The sequence below is a fragment of the Oncorhynchus mykiss genome, chromosome 4 (genome assembly GCF_013265735.2).
Source record: "Oncorhynchus mykiss isolate Arlee chromosome 4, USDA_OmykA_1.1, whole genome shotgun sequence".
Lineage (NCBI taxonomy): Eukaryota > Metazoa > Chordata > Actinopteri > Salmoniformes > Salmonidae > Oncorhynchus > Oncorhynchus mykiss.
Genome location: NC_048568.1, coordinates 46,621,004 through 46,641,966, shown reverse-complemented (window position 1 = coordinate 46,641,966; position 20,963 = coordinate 46,621,004). Strand labels below are relative to the sequence as shown.

The 20,963-nt window shown below is 45.8% G+C and overlaps 1 protein-coding gene across 3 annotated transcripts in view; it reads left to right on the top strand.

Moving 5' to 3' along the window:
• The window catches only part of tmem214 (transmembrane protein 214), a 59,750-nt gene extending 41,592 nt beyond the window's left edge, over positions 1–18,158 (top strand). Inside the window, exons 9-19 of one of the 3 annotated variants that reach the window (XR_005051564.1) lie at positions 2,733–2,874; positions 4,797–4,888; positions 5,025–5,073; positions 8,076–8,183; positions 8,936–9,053; positions 9,227–9,323; positions 9,556–9,724; positions 15,204–15,355; positions 16,549–16,690; positions 16,749–16,983; positions 17,077–18,158. Coding sequence is in view for 2 of the 3 variants with exons in the window: in XM_036976465.1 (XP_036832360.1) it covers positions 2,733–2,874; positions 4,797–4,888; positions 5,025–5,073; positions 8,076–8,183; positions 8,936–9,053; positions 9,227–9,323; positions 9,556–9,724; positions 15,204–15,355; positions 16,549–16,672 (1,051 nt within the window). In the remaining variant the exon portion in view is untranslated. Of the gene's footprint in view, positions 1–2,732; positions 2,875–4,796; positions 4,889–5,024; positions 5,074–8,075; positions 8,184–8,935; positions 9,054–9,226; positions 9,324–9,555; positions 9,725–15,203; positions 15,356–16,548; positions 16,691–16,730 lie in introns of all 3 variants that reach the window. The other 2 variants (XM_036976465.1, XM_036976464.1) reach the window with 2 other exon arrangements.
• Positions 18,159–20,963: the final 2,805 nt, after the last annotated feature.

The following is a 20,963-nucleotide window of genomic DNA, read 5'->3' as shown; positions in this document are numbered from 1 at the left end:
ATTATCCTCACCAATAGGAGACAGTCTAAAGCAGCAGTATAACTATATAGATTATCACCACTAATAGGAGACAGTCTAAAGCAGCAGTGTAACTATGTAGATTATCATCACCAATAGGAGACAGTCTAAAGCAGAATAACTATGTAGATTATCATCACCAATAGGAGACAGTCTAAAGCAGCAGTGTAACTATGTAGATTATCATCACCAATAGGAGACCGTCTAAAGCAGAATAACTATGTAGATTATCACCACCAATAGGAGACAGTCTAAAGCAGAATAACTATGTAGATTATCATCACCAATAGGAGACAGTCTAAAGCAGAATAACTATGTAGATTATCACCACCAATAGGAGACAGTCTAAAGCAGAATAACTATGTAGATTATCATCACCAATAGGAGACAGTCTAAAGCAGAATAACTATGTAGATTATCATCACCAATAGGAGACAGTCTAAAGCATCTTAACTATGTAGATTACCATCACCAATAGGAGACAGTCTAAAGCAGCAGTATAACTATGTAGATTATCATCACCAATAGGAGACAGTCTAAAGCAGCAGTATAACTATGTAGATTATCCTCACCAATAGGAGACAGTCTAAAGCAGCAGTATAACTATGTAGATTATCCTCACCAATAGGAGACAGTCTAAAGCAGCAGTGTAACTATGTAGATTATCATCACCAATAGGAGACAGTCTAAAGCAGAATAACTATGTAGATTATCACCACCAATAGGAGACAGTCTAAAGCAGAATAACTATGTAGATTATCATCACCAATAGGAGACAGTCTAAAGCAGAATAACTATGTAGATTATCATCACCAATAGGAGACAGTCTAAAGCAGCAGTATAACTATGTAGATTATCCTCACCAATAGGAGACAGTCTAAAGCAGCAGTATAACTATGTAGATTATCATCACCAATAGGAGACAGTCTAAAGCAGCAGTATAACTATGTAGATTATCCTCACCAATAGGAGACAGTCTAAAGCAGCAGTATAACTATGTAGATTATCACCACTAATAGGAGACAGTCTAAAGCAGAATAACTATGTCGATTATCATCACCAATAGGAGACAGTCTAAAGCAGAATAACTATGTAGATTATCATCACCAATAGGAGACAGTCTAAAGCAGAATAACTATGTAGATTATCATCACCAATAGGAGACAGTCTAAAGCAGAATAACTATGTAGATTATCATCACCAATAGGAGACAGTCTAAAGCAGCAGAATAACTATGTAGATTACCATCACCAATAGGAGACAGTCTAAAGCAGCAGTATAACTATGTAGATTATCATCACCAATAGGAGACAGTCTAAAGCAGTATAACTATGTAGATTATCATCACCAATAGGAGGCAGTCTAAAGCAGAATAACTATGTAGATTATCATCACCAATAGGAGGCAGTCTAAAGCAGAATAACTATGTAGATTATCATCACCAATAGGAGGCAGTCTAAAGCAGAATAACTATGTAGATTATCATCACCAATAGGAGGCAGTCTAAAGCAGTATAACTATGTAGATTATCATCACCAATAGGAGGCAGTCTAAAGCAGAATAACTATGTAGATTATCATCACCAATAGGAGACAGTCTAAAGCAGCAGTATAACTATGTAGATTATCCTCACCAATAGGAGACAGTCTAAAGCAGCAGTATAACTATGTAGATTATCATCACCAATAGGAGACAGTCTAAAGCAGCAGCAGCATGTCTTAGACCGCTGTGATACAGCCTGGGATGGAACCGGGTCTGTAGTGCTGTATCTCTTAGACCGCTGTGATCCAGCCTGGGATGGAACCGGGTCTGTAGTGCTGTAGTCTCTTAGATCGCTGTGATACAGCCTGGGATGGAACCGGGTCTGTAGTGCTGTAGTCTCTTAGACCGCTGTGATCCAGCCTGGGATGGAACCGGGTCTGTAGTGCTGTAGTCTCTTAGATCGCTGTGATACAGCCTGGGATGGAACCGGGTCTGTAGTGCTGTAGTCTCTTAGATCGCTGTGATACAGCCTGGGATGGAACCGGGTCTGTAGTGATGTAGTCTCTTAGACCACTGCTCCACTTGGGAGGCCTCCAGTAGTCGTTAGGGACCAGTCTGTAACCAGCAGTTACAGGACTAGAGGCTACTATCAATTATTTCCCATTTATTTGTTAATTGTTTTTGTTTTTTAATAGTGACCTTTTGAACAACATACCATAGGTCAGTAGGCTATGTATTTGACCAAACATTTTGAAGAAACAGCAATCATGAAAAGTATGAGGAATAATAACAGTGATCCTAGCAATGCTTTTCCTCCGACTTGGACACTTTTTCGCTCCGTTGTTTGAAGTCACCATGAAAATGTTCAGAGGTAACTTGTCTCTGCAGGATACATATTTGATGGAGAGATGGCTGATTTGGTCTACTTGCCAAGCAGAGCTGTTTTATCAAGACACAATTGTCTGTTGTAATTGTCAATTGTAATGACAAATTTCCCAAAGGATCATGATGATTTTCTGGTAAAAAGTGGGGGCGCAAAAGTATTTGTTTTGGTGAGCAGCTGCTATGTGTGCTCCGTTACTCCGGCGCCTATGCTCACACCCGTCTCCCAGGCAACGCCATACCAATTTACCTCTCTTCACATTTCACTGAAATAAAACCAAATGTTTAGTGATAGTTGGGGCTCGGTTAAAAAAAAAAAAGTTTTATTGTGTTTGTGTGTGTCTGCGTAGCCTCCAGGAGCAGCTGTGTCGTCTGTACCCTCGTCTGAAAGTGTTGGCTTTTGGGGCGAAGCCCGAGATGACCCTCCACACCTACCTGCCCTCCTTCCTGTCCCGGGCTACACCCCACTGCCCTGAAGATATGAAGAGAGAGGTAATACACAGGGCACCTGGGAAGTATTCTGACCCCTTTTCCACATTTTGTTAAGTTACAGCCTTATTCTAAAATTGATTAAATACATTTTTTTCCCTCATCAATCTACACACAATACCCCACAATGACATCACAATACCCCACAATGACATCACAATACCCCACAATGACATCACAATACCCCACAATGACATCACAATACCCCATAATGACAAAGCAAAACCAGGTTTTTAGACATTTTTTGCAAATGTATTCAAAAATAAAGACACCTTATTTACATAAATATTCCGACCATTTACTATGAGACTTGAAATTGATCTCAGGTGCATCCTGTTTCCATTGATCATCCTTGAGAGGTTTCTACAACTTGATTGGAGTCCACGTGTGGAAAATTAAATTGATTGGACATGATTTGGAAAGGCACACCTGTCTATATAAGGTCCCACAGTTGACAGGGCACGTCAGAACAAAAACCAAGTCATTTTGGGGCGGCAGGTAGCCTGGTTAGAGTTTTTGGCCAGTGATTGAATCCCAGAGTTGACAAGGTAAAAATCAGTTCTGCCCCTGTTCCTAGGCCGTCATTGTAAATAAGAATTTGTTGTTAACTTACTTGCCTGGTTAAATAAAGGTAAAACAAATGAGGTCATAGGAATTATCCGTAGAGCTCCGAGACAGGATTGTGCCGAGGCACAGATCTGGGAAAGGGTTCCAAAACATTTCTGCAGCGTTGAAGGTCCTGAAGAACACAGTGGCCTCCATCATTTTTAAAATTAGCCACCCGTTGCCTTGATGACAGCTTTGCACACTCTTGGCATTCTGTCAACCAGTTTCATGAGGAATGCTTTTCCAACAGTCTTGAAGGAGTTCCCACATATGCTGAGCACTTGTTTGCTGCTTTTCCTTCACTCTGCAGTTCAATTCATCCCAAACGATCTCAATTGGGTTGAGGTCGGGTGATTGTGGAGGACAGGTCATCTGATAAAGCACTCCATCACTCTCAAATAGCCCTTAAACAACCTGGAGGTGTTTTGGGTCATTGTCCTTTTGAAAAACAAATGACAGTCCCACTCAGCCCAAACCAGATGGCATGACATATCGCTGCAGAATGCTGTGGTAGCCATGCTGGTTAAGTGTGCCTTGAATTCTAAATAAACCACTGGCAGTGTCACCAGCAAAGCACCATCACATCACCTCCTCCATGCTTCACAGTGGGAACCACGCATGCGGAGATCATCTGTTCACCTACTCTGCATCTCAGACACAGCGGTTGGAACCAAAAATCTCAAATTTGGTCTCATTAGACTAAAGGACAGAATTCCACCGGTCTAATGTCCATTGCTTGTGTTTCTTGGCCCAAGCAGGTCTTTTATTATTGGTGTCCTTTTGGTAGTGTTTTCTTTGCAGCAATTCAGTCTCCACTGAACAGTTGATGTTGAGATGTGTCTGTTGTTTGAACTCTGCAATTCCTGAGGCTGGCAACTCTACTGAACATATCTTCTGCAGCAGAGGTAACTCTGGGTCTTCCTTTCCTGTGGCGGTGAGAGCCAGTTTCATCATAGCACTTGAGGATTTTTGCGACTGCACAGGAAGAAACTTAAAGTTCTTAAAATGTTCCAGATTGAAATGTTCCAGATTCCAGACCTTCATGTCTTAAAGTAATGATGGACTGTCGTTTCTCTCAGCTTTTTTAATCTGTTCTTGCCTAAATATGGCCTTGGACTTCTACCAAATAGGGCAACACAATGCCACAGATGTTTTGAGTGGTCACTGTGAACGCTGTAACATATTATATATCCAGTCTGATAAGATTTAGAAAAGTGTCTTCAACAAATAACATACACCAAATGTTTTAAAATAATCATTCAAAGAATTTGTATGGTTAATGGATAGTGTCATGTTCAATACCTTACTCCTCTGTCTAGTTGCTGAGCTCCATGACGGAGTGTCTCTCTGTGGACCATCAGAGTCTGGGGGTGTGGAGACAGCTCTACACCAAACACTTACCACAGTCCAGGTACAACACACACACCGCTCAGAGTCTGGGGGTGTGGAGACAGCTGGATATATAACACCAGTCCAGGTGAATACATGTTTTAAGCAACCAGTCTGAAGTAGTGTGCTATAATAAATCTCTGTCTCTCTGTCTCTAGTCTGCTGTTAAACCATCTACTGAAGTCCTGGAACACCCTACCACCCAAGGTACAATATAACCATGGTTTCTGCCTCTGTCCCATCTCAATGATGTGTACTGGCTCAGGATTGGCTGGGAGGAAATTAAGTTAATTCTTGGGGAACAATGGCCACATTCAGTTTACTGTCGGCATCATCATATCCAGTCAATTGTAGTTGGATGGTGGTGTCCTTTACATCAGGTCAGTTTGCCTACTACTACAGACATGGTATTGTTGTGATGTCATTGTGTGGTTAAATGTCAACATTCTATCATTAATGAACTAGAGGAGATCAGAGAATTTGATCCCGATTCGATGACCCTCAGCTATCCTCCAATCACATTAGACTAATAGTAAAACGTAAGTTAATTTATACATTAAGATTGTAAACATTGTAACATTGGGCAGTCTTATCGAATACATGTCATTATACACCTATACACCTTATTGCATTTTTACCAGCAGCCAATGGGATCACATCACACAAGGAGTTCTCACCTTTCAAACTTCCCTCCAGGGAACGCTGTAGCATATTATATATCCAGCCAGTAAGAGCCAGTTCATTGTGAAGGCTGTAGCATATTATATATCCAGCCAGTAAGAGCCAGTTCATTGTGAACGCTGTAGCATATTATATATCCAGCCAGTAAGAGCCAGTTCATTGTGAACGCTGTAGCATATTATATATCCAGCCAGTAAGAGCCAGTTCATTGTGAACGCTGTAGCATATTATATATCCAGCCAGTAAGAGCCAGTTCATTGTGAACACTGTAACATATTATATATCCAGCTAGTTAGAGCCAGGTCATGAGGCAGGGACTGGGGCAGGGACTGGGGCAGGGACTGTTTCATACTACAGTGAATTTAGGGATTTGTATTTATTATGGATTCCCATTAGTTCCTGCCAAGGCAGGGGTCCAGAGGAGAATGATAAACAGTATTCAGGGGACCAGAGGAGAATGATAAACAGTATTCAGGGGACCAGAGGAGAATGATAAACAGCATTCAGGGGTCCAGAGGAGAATGATAAACAGTATTCAGGGGACCAGAGGAGAATGATAAACAGTATTCAGGGGACCAGAGGAGAATGATAAACAGTATTCAGGGGACCAGAGGAGAATGATAAACAGTATTCAGGGGACCAGAGGAGAATGATAAACAGTATTCAGGGGACCAGAGGAGAATGATAAACAGTATTCAGGGGACCAGAGGAGAATGATAAACAGTATTCAGGGGACCAGAGGAGAATGATAAACAGTATTCAGGGGACCAGAGGAGAATGATAAACAGTATTCAGGGGACCAGAGGAGAATGATAAACAGTATTCAGGGGACCAGAGGAGAATGATAAACAGTATTCAGGGGACCAGAGGAGAATGATAAACAGCATTCAGGGGACCAGAGGAGAATGATAAACAGCATTCAGGGGACCAGAGGATAATGATAAACAGCATTCAGGGGACCAGAGGAGAATGATAAACAGCATTCAGGGGACCAGAGGAGAATGATAAACAGCATTCAGGGGACCAGAGGAGAATGATAAACAGCATTCAGGGGACCAGAGGAGAATGATAAACAGCATTCAGGGGACCAGAGGAGAATGATAAACAGCATTCAGGGGACCAGAGGAGAATGATAAACAGCATTCAGGGGACCAGAGGAGAATGATAAACAGCATTCAGGGGACCAGAGGAGAATGATAAACAGCATTCAGGGGACCAGAGGAGAATGATAAACAGCATTCAGGGGACCAGAGGAGAATGATAAACAGCATTCAGGGGACCAGAGGAGAATGATAAACAGCATTCAGGGGACCAGAGGAGAATGATAAACAGCATTCAGGGGACCAGAGGAGAATGATAAACAGCATTCAGGGGACCAGAGGAGAATGATAAACAGCATTCAGGGGACCAGAGGAGAATGATAAACAGCATTCAGGGGACCAGAGGAGAATGATAAACAGCATTCAGGGGACCAGAGGAGAATGATAAACAGCATTCAGGGGACCAGAGGAGAATGATAAACAGCATTCAGGGGACCAGAGGAGAATGATAAACAGCATTCAGGGGACCAGAGGAGAATGATAAACAGCATTCAGGGGACCAGAGGAGAATGATAAACAGTATTCAGGGGACCAGAGGAGAATGATAAACAGCATTCAGGGGACCAGAGGAGAATGATAAACAGCATTCAGGGGACCAGAGGAGAATGATAAACAGTATTCAGGGGACCAGAGGAGAATGATAAACAGCATTCAGGGGACCAGAGGAGAATGATAAACAGCATTCAGGGGACCAGAGGAGAATGATAAACAGCATTCAGGGGACCAGAGGAGAATGATAAACAGTATTCAGGGGACCAGAGGAGAATGATAAACAGCATTCAGGGGACCAGAGGAGAATGATAAACAGCATTCAGGGGACCAGAGGAGAATGATAAACAGCATTCAGGGGACCAGAGGAGAATGAGATTTCAACCATAAACCAGATATAAACCAAAATAAATATTTACTTTTTCATGAAGTCAAAAACACGTCATGAAGAATATTTCTTAATCTGGATGTGGTCTGGTTATATGACGTCCCGACCAAATTTCAACCAGTAAAAGACGTCTTTATCACATATTCCCACTGGGACTAGTTTCATCTGGACAAACAAATGGTTGCTTAGCAACCAGACAACAATGTGATCTATGAAGAAAGAATTGTTCCAATATTTGGAGGATAGCTGTGAGGGTTTATCGAATCAGGACCAAATCCTCTGATCTCTAAGGCATTAATAACAGAATTGTATTTTTTCAATCTTCAAATATAAAATATGTCTCTTTGGCAAATGACACCATAGGACCTTAGTCCAGGGCTAAGAAAAGGCCTGAAGTAGGCTACAAGGAGTGGAACGTTTGCTAAACAGACTGGTACGCAGACTAGTTTAGGGCTGCTTGTCCTCCACTGCTGGAAGTGGAGCGATAAGACTTGGTTTTTATTGATATTGTATTGTAGTTTGTTAATAAAGCTTTATTGTGTTTCTGGTAGTTGCGCGGTTGGCTGCAGGAGACTGTCCAGTCATTCAGAGTGACTAATGAGGAGCTGAGAGACACTGCTAACTCTGCTGACCTACAGGACTGTAACAAGCTCTGTCACGTGAGATACAACACTTCATTTACAAACAGAAATCACAAAGCAGCAACCTTCAGAATGCCTTTAAAAAGGGCTAAAAGCTTTTAGGAAACATTTAAATAAGACTAGCACTCCCCTTCTAATTCTTCTGCCTGGCTTCCCCCTACCCTTCCTACCTCGCTTCCCCCCACCCACCACCCTACCTCGCTTCCCCCTACCCCCTCCCTACCTCGCTTCCCCCTACACCCCTCCTACCTCGCTTCCCCCTACACCCCTCCTACCTCGCTTCCCCCTACACCCCTCCTACCTCGCTTCCCCCTACACCCCTCCTACCTCGCTTCCCCCTACACCCCTCGCTTCCCCCTACACCCCTCGCTTCCCCCTACACCCCTCGCTTCCCCCACCCTACCTCGCTTCCCCCACCCTACCTCGCTTCCCCCACCCTACCTCGCTTCCCCCACCCTACCTCGCTTCCCCCACCCTACCTCGCTTCCCCCACCCTACCTCGCTTCCCCCACCCTACCTCGCTTCCCCCACCCTACCTCGCTTCCCCCACCCTACCTCGCTTCCCCAACCCTACCTCGCTTCCCCAACCCTACCTCGCTTCCCCAACCCTACCTCGCTTCCCCAACCCTACCTCGCTTCCCCAACCCTACCTCGCTTCCCCCACCCTACCTCGCTTCCCCCACCCTACCTCGCTTCCCCCTACCCCCTCCTCTCCTGCCTGTCCTCTCTCCTGCCTCTTCTCTCTCCTGTCTGTCCTCTCCTGTCTGTAGTGTCTCCAGTTGAAGATGTCAGGACGAGGTTTCCCCTGGTCCAGACTCTTTATGGCTTTACTGGTGTTTGCTGCCGGGTTCATTACACACGACATCCGATCCCGTGGTTCCTTCACAGGTAACACACACACACACCACCCACACACACATCACACACACACACACACACCACCCACACACCACCCACACACCACCCACACACCACACACCACCCACACACCACACACCACCCACACACCACACACCACGCACAGTTCCTATGCAACTGTTAACCAATCTGACTGTGTGTAGACTCCACCACAGCAAGCTATCTCCACAGTTCAGGGGTGATGGGAGTGTCTCAACAGGCCTGGAGCAAAGTCACCCTCTACTCACAACAGGGCTTCAGGTAACCTCTAACCCCTGACTAACCCAGAGCTGGGAAGTCATGTTTGCTCATCAGCATATCTCTGAGGACGGGCCGCATTTATAAATGACTTTAATGATCTTGTCGGTCAGGTATTTAAAAATATACGTCCATTATCATTTGTGTTCTTAAGGCTTTAGACATTCTCTGTGCAGACTGAAGTCATTTTGTATCCAAAATAACAATTCACCTGGAATCATTTTGTCCCGTGTAGCTGGCTGGATACCAACACTCCCTACTACTACTCAGAGTGTGTACGTGTGTTGAGTCCGGTACTGGAGCAGACCTGGGAGAGAACTAAAGATGCTGCCATCTACATCTCACAACTCACAACACAACTCATTAACTGGATCAATCACAACACACCCCTACTAGTAGAATGGGTAAGACATACATTGTTGTATTGTTTGTGGTGTTGATACCGTTTGGTGGTGAGTGTGTTGATACCGTTTGGTGGTGAGTGTGTTGATGCTGTTTGGTGGTGAGTGTGTTGATACCGTTTGGTGGTGAGTGTGTTGATGCCGTTTGGTGGTGAGTGTGTTGATGCTGTTTGGTGGTGAGTGTGTTGATACCGTTTGGTGGTGAGTGTGTTGATGCTGTTTGGTGGTGAGTGTGTTGATGCTGTTTGGTGGTGAGTGTGTTGATACCGTTTGGTGGTGAGTGTGTTGATGCCGTTTGGTGGTGAGTGTGTTGATGCTGTTTGGTGGTGAGTGTGTTGATACCGTTTGGTGGTGAGTGTGTTGATGCTGTTTGGTGGTGAGTGTGTTGATGCCGTTTGGTGGTGAGTGTGTTGATGCCGTTTGGTGGTGAGTGTGTTGATGCCGTTTGGTGGTGAGTGTGTTGATGCCGTTTGGTGGTGAGTGTGTTGATGCCGTTTGGTGGTGAGTGTGTTGATGCCGTTTGGTGGTGAGTGTGTTGATGCCGTTTGGTGGTGAGTGTGTTGATGCCGTTTGGTGGTGAGTGTGTTGATGCCGTTTGGTGGTGAGTGTGTTGATACCGTTTGGTGAGTGTGTTGATGCCGTTTGGTGGTGAGTGTGTTGATGCTGTTTGGTGGTGAGTGTGTTGATGCCGTTTGGTGGTGAGTGTGTTGATGCCGTTTGGTGGTGAGTGTGTTGATGCTGTTTGGTAGTGAGTGTGTTGATGCTGTTTGGTAGTGAGTGTGTTGATGCTGTTTGGTAGTGAGTGTGTTGATGCTGTTTGGTGGTGAGTGTGTTGATGCTGTTTGGTAGTGAGTGTGTTGATGCCGTTTGGTGGTGAGTGTGTTGATGCCGTTTGGTGGTGAGTGTGTTGATGCCGTTTGGTGGTGAGTGTGTTGATGCCGTTTGGTGGTGAGTGTGTTGATGCCGTTTGGTGGTGAGTGTGTTGATGCCGTTTGGTGGTGAGTGTGTTGATGCCGTTTGGTGGTGAGTGTGTTGATGCTGTTTGGTGGTGAGTGTGTTGATGCCGTTTGGTGGTGAGTGTGTTGATGCCGTTTGGTGGTGAGTGTGTTGATGCTGTTTGGTGGTGAGTGTGTTGATGCTGTTTGGTGGTGAGTGTGTTGATGCTGTTTGGTGGTGAGTGTGTTGATGCCGTTTGGTGGTGAGTGTGTTGATGCCGTTTGGTGGTGAGTGTGTTGATGCCGTTTGGTGGTGAGTGTGTTGATGCCGTTTGGTGGTGAGTGTGTTGATGCCGTTTGGTGGTGAGTGTGTTGATGCCGTTTGGTGGTGAGTGTGTTGATGCTGTTTGGTGGTGAGTGTGTTGATGCTGTTTGGTGGTGAGTGTGTTGATGCTGTTTGGTGGTGAGTGTGTTGATGCCGTTTGGTGGTGAGTGTGTTGATGCCGTTTGGTGGTGAGTGTGTTGATGCCGTTTGGTGGTGAGTGTGTTGATGCCGTTTGGTGGTGAGTGTGTTGATGCCGTTTGGTGGTGAGTGTGTTGATGCCGTTTGGTGGTGAGTGTGTTGATGCCGTTTGGTGGTGAGTGTGTTGATGCCGTTTGGTGGTGAGTGTGTTGATGCCGTTTGGTGGTGAGTGTGTTGATGCCGTTTGGTGGTGAGTGTGTTGATGCCGTTTGGTGGTGAGTGTGTTGATGCCGTTTGGTGGTGAGTGTGTTGATGCCGTTTGGTGGTGAGTGTGTTGATGCCGTTTGGTGGTGAGTGTGTTGATGCCGTTTGGTGGTGAGTGTGTTGATGCCGTTTGGTGGTGAGTGTGTTGATGCCGTTTGGTGGTGAGTGTGTTGATGCCGTTTGGTGGTGAGTGTGTTGAAGGCCATGAGTCCCAGCTCCGCAAAATGTTAAAGGCATACTTCAGGATTTTGACAATGAAGGTCTGATGATTTCATGGATACCAATTTGAATGTCTCAGCATCCAGTATGAAGGACATTGGAGGTAGTTTTGCGATCTAATGTTAACTAGTGTTAGCCAAATGACTGGTAGTCTACCAGAACATTCCATACACTTCCAGTCATTGTGCTGACTTGTTAAACTCTGACCCCCTCTGGTGGCAATTTCTAAACTACACAGAATATTGTATACTACCCTCACGACACAGAATATTGAATACTACCCTCTAGAGGTCGACCAATTATGATTTTTCAATACCGATACCGATTATTGGAGGACCAAAAAATGCCGATAACGATTAATCGGACGATAAATAATAATAATAATAATAATACATTTTTTACATGTATTTGTAATAATGACAATTACAACAATACTGAATGAACACTTATTTTAACTTAATATAATACATAAATAAAATAAATTTAGCCTCAAGTAAATAATGAAACATGTTCAATTTGGTTTAAATAATAATAACGCAAAAACAGTGTTGGAGAATAAAGTAAAAGTGCAATATGTGCTATGTAAGAAAGCTAACGTTTCAGTTCCTTGCTCAGAACATGAGAACATATGAAAGCTGGTGGTTCCTTTTAACATGAGACTTCAATATTCCAAGGTAAGAGGTTTTTAGTTTGTAGTTAATATAGTATTTATAGGACTATTTCTCTCTATACCATTTGTATTTCATGTACCTTTGACTATTGGATGTTATTATAGGCACTTTAGTATTGCCAGTGTAACAGTATAGCTTCCAGGAAGTATAGAACCAGGAACACATCGACCACAGCCACCACATCGAAGCAGCGTTACCCATGCAGAGCAAGGGGAACAACTACTCCGTCTCAGAGCGAGTGACGTTTGAAACGCTATTAGCGCGCACCCCGCTAACTAGCTAGCCATTTCACATCGGTTACACCAGCCTAATCTCTGGAGTTGATAGGCTTGAAGTCATAAACAGCTCAATGCTTGAAGCACAGCGAAGAACTACTGGCAAACTCATGAAAGTGCTGTTTAAATTAATGCTTACGAGCCTGCTGCTGCCTTCCATCGCTCAGTCAGACTGCTCTATCAAATCAGACTTAATTATAACATAATAACACACAGAAATACGAGCCTTTGGTCATTAATATGGTCGAATCCGGAAACTATCATTTCGAAAACCAAATGTTTATTATTTCAGTGAAATACGGAACCTTTCGGTATTTTTTCTAACAGAGGGCATCCATGAGTCTAAATATTCCTGTTACATTGCACAACCTTAATGTTATCTCATAATTACGTAAAATTCTGGCAAATTAGTTGGCAACGAGCCAGGCAGCCCAAACTGCTGCATATATACTGACTCTGCGTGCAATGAACGCAAGAGAAGTGACAATTTCACCTGGTTGATATTGCCTGCTAACCTGGATTTATTTTAGCTAAATATGCAGGTTTAAAAACATATACTTCTGTGTATTGATTTTAAGAAAGGCATTGGTGTTTATGGTTCGGTACAGTCGTCCAACTTTTGCAATTATATGCAACGCAGGACACACTAGATAAACTAGTAATAACAACAACCATGTGTAGTTAACTAGTGATTATGATTGTTTTTTTTTATAAGAAGTTTAATGCTAACTAGCAACTTACCTTGGCTTCTTACTGCATTTGTGTAACAGGCAGGCTCCTCGTGGAGTGCAACGAGAGGCAGGTGGTTATAACGTAGGACTAGTTAACTGTAAGGTTGCAAGATTGAATCCCCGAGCTGACAAGGTAAAAATCTGTCCTGCCCCTGAACAAGGCAGTTAACCCACCGTTCCTAGGCCGTCATTGAAAATAAGAATGTGTTCTTAACTGACTTGAAATAAAGGTGTAAAAATCGGCATCGGCCAAATCGGTGTTGAAAAATACAGATTTCCGAAAGTTATGAAAACTTGAAATGGACCCTAATTAATCGGCCATTCCGATTAATCGGTTGACCTCTACTTACCTCACATGACACAGAATATTGTATATTTGTATACTAAGTACATTTCAGTTTAAATACTAAGTCCTACCAACACATGATGTGGGATTCTGAAACAATGTGACTAATACTGTTCCAAAATTATAAAAAATTCAAAAATAAAATAATCTCTGGGGACCTAGATAACAAGGAGGACATCTGACCCTGGGGACCTAGATAACAAGGAGGACATCTGACCCTGGGGACCTAGATAACAAGGAGGACATCTGACCCTGGGGACCTAGATAACAAGGAGGACATCTGACCCTGGGGACCTAGATAACAAGGAGGACATCTGACCCTGGGGACCTAGATAACAAGGAGGACATCTGACCCTGGGGACCTAGATAACAAGGAGGACATCTGACTCTGGGGACCTAGATAACAAGGAGGACATCTGACCCTGGGGACCTAGATAACAAGGAGGACATCTGGCCCTGGGGACCTAGATAACAAGGAGGACATCTGACTCTGGGGACCTAGATAACAAGGAGGACATCTGACCCTGGGGACCTAGATAACAAGGAGGACATCTGACCCTGGGGACCTAGATAACAAGGAGGACATCTGACCCTGGGGACCTAGATAACAAGGAGGACATCTGACCCTGGGGACCTAGATAACAAGGAGGACATCTGACTCTGGGGACCTAGATAACAAGGAGGACATCTGACTCTGGGGACCTAGATAACAAGGAGGACATCTGACTCTGGGGACCTAGATAACAAGGAGGACATCTGACTCTGGGGACCTAGATAACAAGGAGGACATCTGACTCTGGGCTTCATTGGTGCCAGTATGTTGCCTACAGACAGCAGGCTGGTTTAAAAAAAGGTTCCATACATGGGCAGCCTGGCTGTATGGAGAGAGTGGGGGGAATGGGGCAGCCTGGCTGTATGGAGAGAGTGGGGGGGAATGGGGCAGCCTGGCTGTATGGAGAGAGTGGGGGGGAATGGGGCAGCCTGGCTGTATGGAGAGAGTGGGGGGGAATGGGGCAGCCTGGCTGTATGGAGAGAGTGGGGGGGAATGGGGCAGCCTGGCTGTATGGAGAGTGGGGGGGAATGGGGCAGCCTGGCTGTATGGAGAGAGTGGGGGGGGGAATGGGGCAGCCTGGCTGTATGGAGAGAGTGGGGGGGGGAATGGGGCAGCCTGGCTGTATGAAGAGAGTGGGGGGGAATGGGGCAGCCTGGCTGTATGGAGAGAGTGGGGGGGAATGGGGCAGCCTGGCTGTATGGAGAGAGTGGGGGGGAATGGGGCAGCCTGGCTGTATGGAGAGAGTGGGGGGAATGGGGCAGCCTGGTTGTATGGAGAGAGTGGGGGGGAATGGGGCAGCCTGGCTGTATGGAGAGAGTGGGGGGGAATGGGGCAGCCTGGCTGTATGGAGAGAGTGGGGGGGAATGGGGCAGCCTGGCTGTATGGAGAGAGTGGGGCAGCCTGGCTGTATGGAGAGAGTGGGGGGATTGGGGCAGCCTGGTTGTATGGAGAGAGTGGGGGGAATGGGGCAGCCTGGCTGTATGGAGAGAGTGGGTGGAATGTTCATTGTGTTGTCTGTTCTCCAGCTGAGTTCCAGCACCCCGGACAGTGTATTTCTGCTGATAGACTATCTGAAGCAGCTGTTACTGTTCCTCCATACCAACTACCTGCTGCCAGCTCTCTCACACGCCTCCCATCTAATAGTACAGGCCTGGACGGCACTGCAGGACTCCTGCAGGTAGGTACCCCTCCCATCTAAAAGTACAGGATCTATACCCGGTCTGATCTGAGTGAGGGAAGCAGCAGAAAAGTAATTTAATTTAATCTATTTAATTAACCGGAGCTGATAAAGTGCGAGAGGAGAGAGAGGGGTGGCGCTCTAGAAGGCGGGGGAGGGGCCGTACTGACACGGTGAGGAGGGAGAGGGGTGGCGCGCTAGAAGGCGGGGGAGGGGCCGTACTGACAGGGGTGGTGCTCTAGAAGGCGGGGGAGGGGCCGTACTGACACAGTGAGGAGGGAGAGGGGTGGCGCTCTAGAAGGCAGGGGAGGGGCTGTACTGACACGGTGAGGAGGGAGAGGGGTGGCGCGCTAGAAGGCGGGGGAGGGGCCGTACTGACAGGGGTGGTGCTCTAGAAGGCGGGGGAGGGGCCGTACTGACACAGTGAGGAGGGAGAGGGGTGGCGCTCTAGAAGGCAGGGGAGGGGCTGTACTGACACGGTGAGGAGGGAGAGGGGTGGCGCGCTAGAAGGCGGGGGAGGGGCCATACTGACACGGTGAGGAGGGAGAGGGGTGGCGCTCTAGAAGGCAGGGGAGGGGCTGTACTGACACTCTCCACTCTGGTGAAAAGCAAGAGCAGCAGCATAAATACAAATCTCTCCCTCTGTCTACTGCAGCAGTCAGTCGGGTTTGGATCTTTACGGGCCCTTCAGACAAGTCAGTTAGAATTACACAGAACCAAGACCCGTGAAAATCATATCAGATCCAACCCAGAACATTATTTAGAATTCTGGATACAGGTGGATCCAGACACCCCCGGGTCACCGGGACTCGGGTACAGGTGGATCCGGACCCCCTCGGGTCACCGGGACTCAGGTACAGGTGGTTCCGGACCCCCTTGGGTCTCAGGTAGAGGTTGATCCAGACCCCACCGGGTCTCGGGTACAGGTGGATCCGGACCCCCTTGGGTCTCAGGTAGAGGTTGATCCAGACCCCCTCGGGTCTCGGGTACAGGTGGATCCGGGTCACCGGGTCTCGGGTACAGGTGGATCCATGAAGACCTCTAATATCAATACATTTGTATAAATGACCAAAGTTACGATAGGATTGCCATATCGCTTCTGTTAATTATTCAGTAAATGTGTTTAATAGTGGTGTGATTGTTCCTGGGTATCTGTATTCATTCTGTATTAACTCCGTCTGTCTGTGTTCCAGTGGGGAGGTGTCTGTATCATGTCTCCAGACCTACGCCCTCTCTCTGACCAACTCTACCTGGCTCCTGCTACAAGACACCAGCTACGCCATCAAGACCTGGATACAAGACCTGCTTCAGACCTGATACACACACACACACACACACACACACACACACACACACACACACACACACACACACGCACACACACACACACACGCACGCACATTTATACTGATACACACACACACGCACATTTATACTGATACACACACATACTTCATGCATATACACGCTTTAAACACAGTCTGAGACTCTTTGCTTGCGTTGCTCTGGCCTCCTCCCTTAGCCATCTCTCTCTGACTCTCATGGGCTTTATTGGCATGGGACATGTGTTTACATTACCAAGTGAAATAACCAACAACGGCTAAAACCAACAGTCTGTCACTAGCTAGGTGAAATAACCAACAGTCTGTCACTAGCTAGGTGAAATAAACAACAGTCTGTCACTAGCTATGTGAAATAACCAACAGTCTGTCACTAGCTAGGTGAAATAACCAACAGTCTGTCACTAGCTAGGTGAAATAAACAACAGTCTGTCACTAGCTAGGTGAAATAAACAACAGTCTGTCACTAGCTAGGTGAAATAAACAAGTCTGTCACTAGCTAGGTGAAATAAACAACAGTCTGTCACTAGCTAGGTGAAATAAACAACAGTCTGTCACTAGCTAGGTGAAATAAACAACAGTCTGTCACTAGCTAGGTGAAATAAACAACAGTCTGTCACTAGCTAGGTGAAATAAACAACAGTCTGTCACTAGCTAGGTGAAATAAACAACAGTCTGTCACTAGCTAGGTGAAATAAACAAGTCTGTCACTAGCTAGGTGAAATAAACAACAGTCTGTCACTAGCTAGGTGAAATAAACAAGTCTGTCACTAGCTAGGTGAAATAAACAACAGTCTGTCACTAGCTAGGTGAAATAAACAACAGTCTGTCACTAGCTAGGTGAAATAAACAACAGTCTGTCACTAGCTAGGTGAAATAACCAACAGTCTGTCACTAGCTAGGTGAAATAAACAACAGTCTGTCACTAGCTAGGTGAAATAAACAACAGTCTGTCACTAGCTAGGTGAAATAAACAACAGTCTGTCACTAGCTAGGTGAAATAAACAACAGTCTGTCACTAGCTAGGTGAAATAAACAACAGTCTGTCACTAGCTAGGTGAAATAAACAACAGTCTGTCACTAGCTAGGTGAAATAACCAACAGTCTGTCACTAGCTAGGTGAAATAAACAACAGTCTGTCACTAGCTAGGTGAAATAAACAACAGTCTGTCACTAGCTAGGTGAAATAAACAACAGTCTGTCACTAGCTAGGTGAAATAAACAACAGTCTGTCACTAGCTAGGTGAAATAAACAACAGTCTGTCACTAGCTAGGTGAAATAAACAACAGTCTGTCACTAGCTAGGTGAAATAAACAACAGTCTGTCACTAGCTAGGTGAAATAAACAACAGTCTGTCACTAGCTAGGTGAAATAAACAACAGTCTGTCACTAGCTAGGTGAAATAAACAGTCTGTCACTAGCTAGGTGAAATAAACAAGTCTGTCACTAGCTAGGTGAAATAGCAGATGTCCACTGTGGTCTTGTCATGTGCGCTCTAGCCAACAGCTGGCAGAGAGCGCTGGTAGGCTAGTCTACACGAGGACATTATTATGGTTAAGAGAGAGCGCTGGTAGGCTAGTCTACACGAGGACATTATTATGGATAAGAGAGAGCGCTGGTAGGCTAGTCTACACGAGGACATTATTATGGATAAGAGAGAGCGCTGGTAGGCTAGTCTACACGAGGACATTATTATGGATAAGAGAGAGCGCTGGTAGGCTAGTCTACACGAGGACATTATTATGGATAAGAGAGAGCGCTGGTAGGCTAGTCTATACGAGGACATTATTATGGATAAGAGAGAGCTGGTAGGCTAGTCTATACGAGGACATTATTATGGATAAGAGCGAGCGCTGGTAGGCTAGTCTACACGAGGACATTATTATGGATAAGAGAGGGCGCTGGTAGGCTAGTCTACACGAGGACATTATTATGGATAAGAGAGAGCTGGTAGGCTAGTCTACACAAGGACATTATTATGGTTAAGAGAGAGCTGGTAGGCTAGTCTATACGAGGACATTATTATGGATAAGAGAGAGCGCTGGTAGGCTAGTCTACACGAGGACATTATTATGGATAAGAGAGAGCGCTGGTAGGCTAGTCTACACGAGGACATTATTATGGATAAGAGAGAGCGCTGGTAGGCTAGTCTACACGAGGACATTATTATGGATAAGAGAGCTGGTAGGCTAGTCTACACGAGGACATTACTATGGTTAAGAGAGAGCTGGTAGGCTAGTCTACATGAGGACATTATTATGGATAAGAGAGAGCTGGTAGGCTAGTCTACACGAAGACATTATTATGGATAAGAGAGAGCTGGTAGGCTAGTCTATACGAGGACATTATTATGGTTAAGAGAGCTGGTAGGCTAGTCTATACGAGGACATTATTATGGTTAAGAGAGCTGGTAGGCTAGTCTATACGAGGACATTATTATGGATAAGAGAGAGCTGGTAGGCTAGTCTATACGAGGACATTATTATGGATAAGAGAGGTATTCGTCAAACAACAGTCAAGCATCGATCATCATGTCACCACTTTTATTGTAAAGGAGCATCAAGATCCCAGTGCACTTTCACCACCCTGTGAAGTTCATGGTAACTTATTTCATGTGTAGCCTCATAAACGGCATGGTTTCCTGAGTCGAAGTGGGAGGACCACACACCATATCACGTGACTCCAACTTTACTTCCATATGATGGTTATTATATCAGTATTTGCATATTAAGTCATTTCCACCGCCATTTCTTGCATAATACATTTTACAGACACAAACAGATCTATCTCTCTCAGCCGTTTCTCAGATCCTCTCCCTCTGTCTGTTCTCCTCTATCTCCCCCTCATCCTCTCTGTCCCGTCTCTAGCTTATAGTAAATATTTCTACCAAAACGTCAATCTCTCTCTGGGATCCCCTCCCCCTCTCTCTCCCCCTCCTCTCTCTGAGATCCCATTCCTCTCTTTTCTATAAAGACTGATTTATAAACATGTTATTGTTTATTTGAGGGAGGGTTATTAGCGCTGTATTCAGGGTCCTAAACTGGTTATTCATGTTTATAAATACAGGAGCTCTGTTAGGGGGAGGGTGTCTTGCTCCTGAAATCAAACAGTCTCTTTCTGTCTCTCTCCTCGGTCTCTTTCTGTCGTCTCTCTCTTGTCTCTCTTCTCGGTCTCTCTCTCGTCTCTCTCCTCGGTCTCTCTGGTCTCTCTCCTGTCTCATCGGTCTCTCTCCTGTCTCCTCGGTCTCTCTCTTGTCTCTCTCCTCGGTCTCTCTCTTGTCTCTCTCCTCGGTCTCTCTCTTGTCTCTCTCCTCGGTCTCTCTCTTGTCTCTCTCCTCGGTCTCTCTCCTCGGTCTCTCTCCTCGGTCTCTCTTGTCTCTCTCCTCGGTCTCTCTCTTGTCTCTCTCCTCGGTCTCTCTCTTGTCTCTCTCCTCGGTCTCTCTCTTGTCTCTCTCCTCGGTCTCTCTCTTGTCTCTCTCCTCGGTCTCTCTTGTCTCTCTCCTCGGTCTCTCTCCTCGGTCTCTCTCTTGTCTCTCTCCTCGGTCTCTCTCCTCGGTCTCTCATCGGTCTCTCTCTTGTCTCTCTCCTCGGTCTCTCTCTTGTGTCTCTCCTCGGTCTCTCTCTTGTGTCTCTCCTCGGTCTCTCTCTTGTCTCTCTCCTCGGTCTCTCTCTTGTCTCTCTCCTCGGTCTCTCTTGTCTCTCTCCTCGGTCTCTCTCCTCGGTCTCTCTCTTGTCTCTCTCCTCTCTGTCTCTCTCCTCTCTGTCTCTCTCTTGTCTCTCTCCTCTCTGTCTCTCTCTTGTCTCTCTCCTCTCTCGGTCTCTCTCTTGTCTCTCTTCCTCTCTCGGTCTCTCTCTTGTCTCTCTGTCTCTCTCTTGTCTCTCTCGTCTCTCTGTCTCTCTCGTCTCTCTGTCTCTCTCGTCTCTCTGTCTCCTCGGTCTCCTCGGTCTCTCTCTTGTCTCTCGCTTGTCTCTCTGTCTCCTCGGTCTCTTTTGTCTCTCTGTCTCCTCGGTCTCTTTTGTCTCTCTGTCTCCTCGGTCTCTCTTGTCTCTCTGTCTCCTCGGTCTCTCTTGTCTCTCTGTCTCCTCGGTCTCTCGTCTCTCTGTCTCCTCGGTCTCTCTCTTGTCTCTCTGTCTCCTCGGTCTCTCTCTTGTCTCTCTGTCTCCTCGGTCTCTCTCTTGTCTCTCGGTCTCCTCGGTCTCTCTCCCTTGGTCTCTCTCCTCGTCCCTGTCTCTCTCCTCCTCCCCTGACAGTGCTAACCCACTGAGCT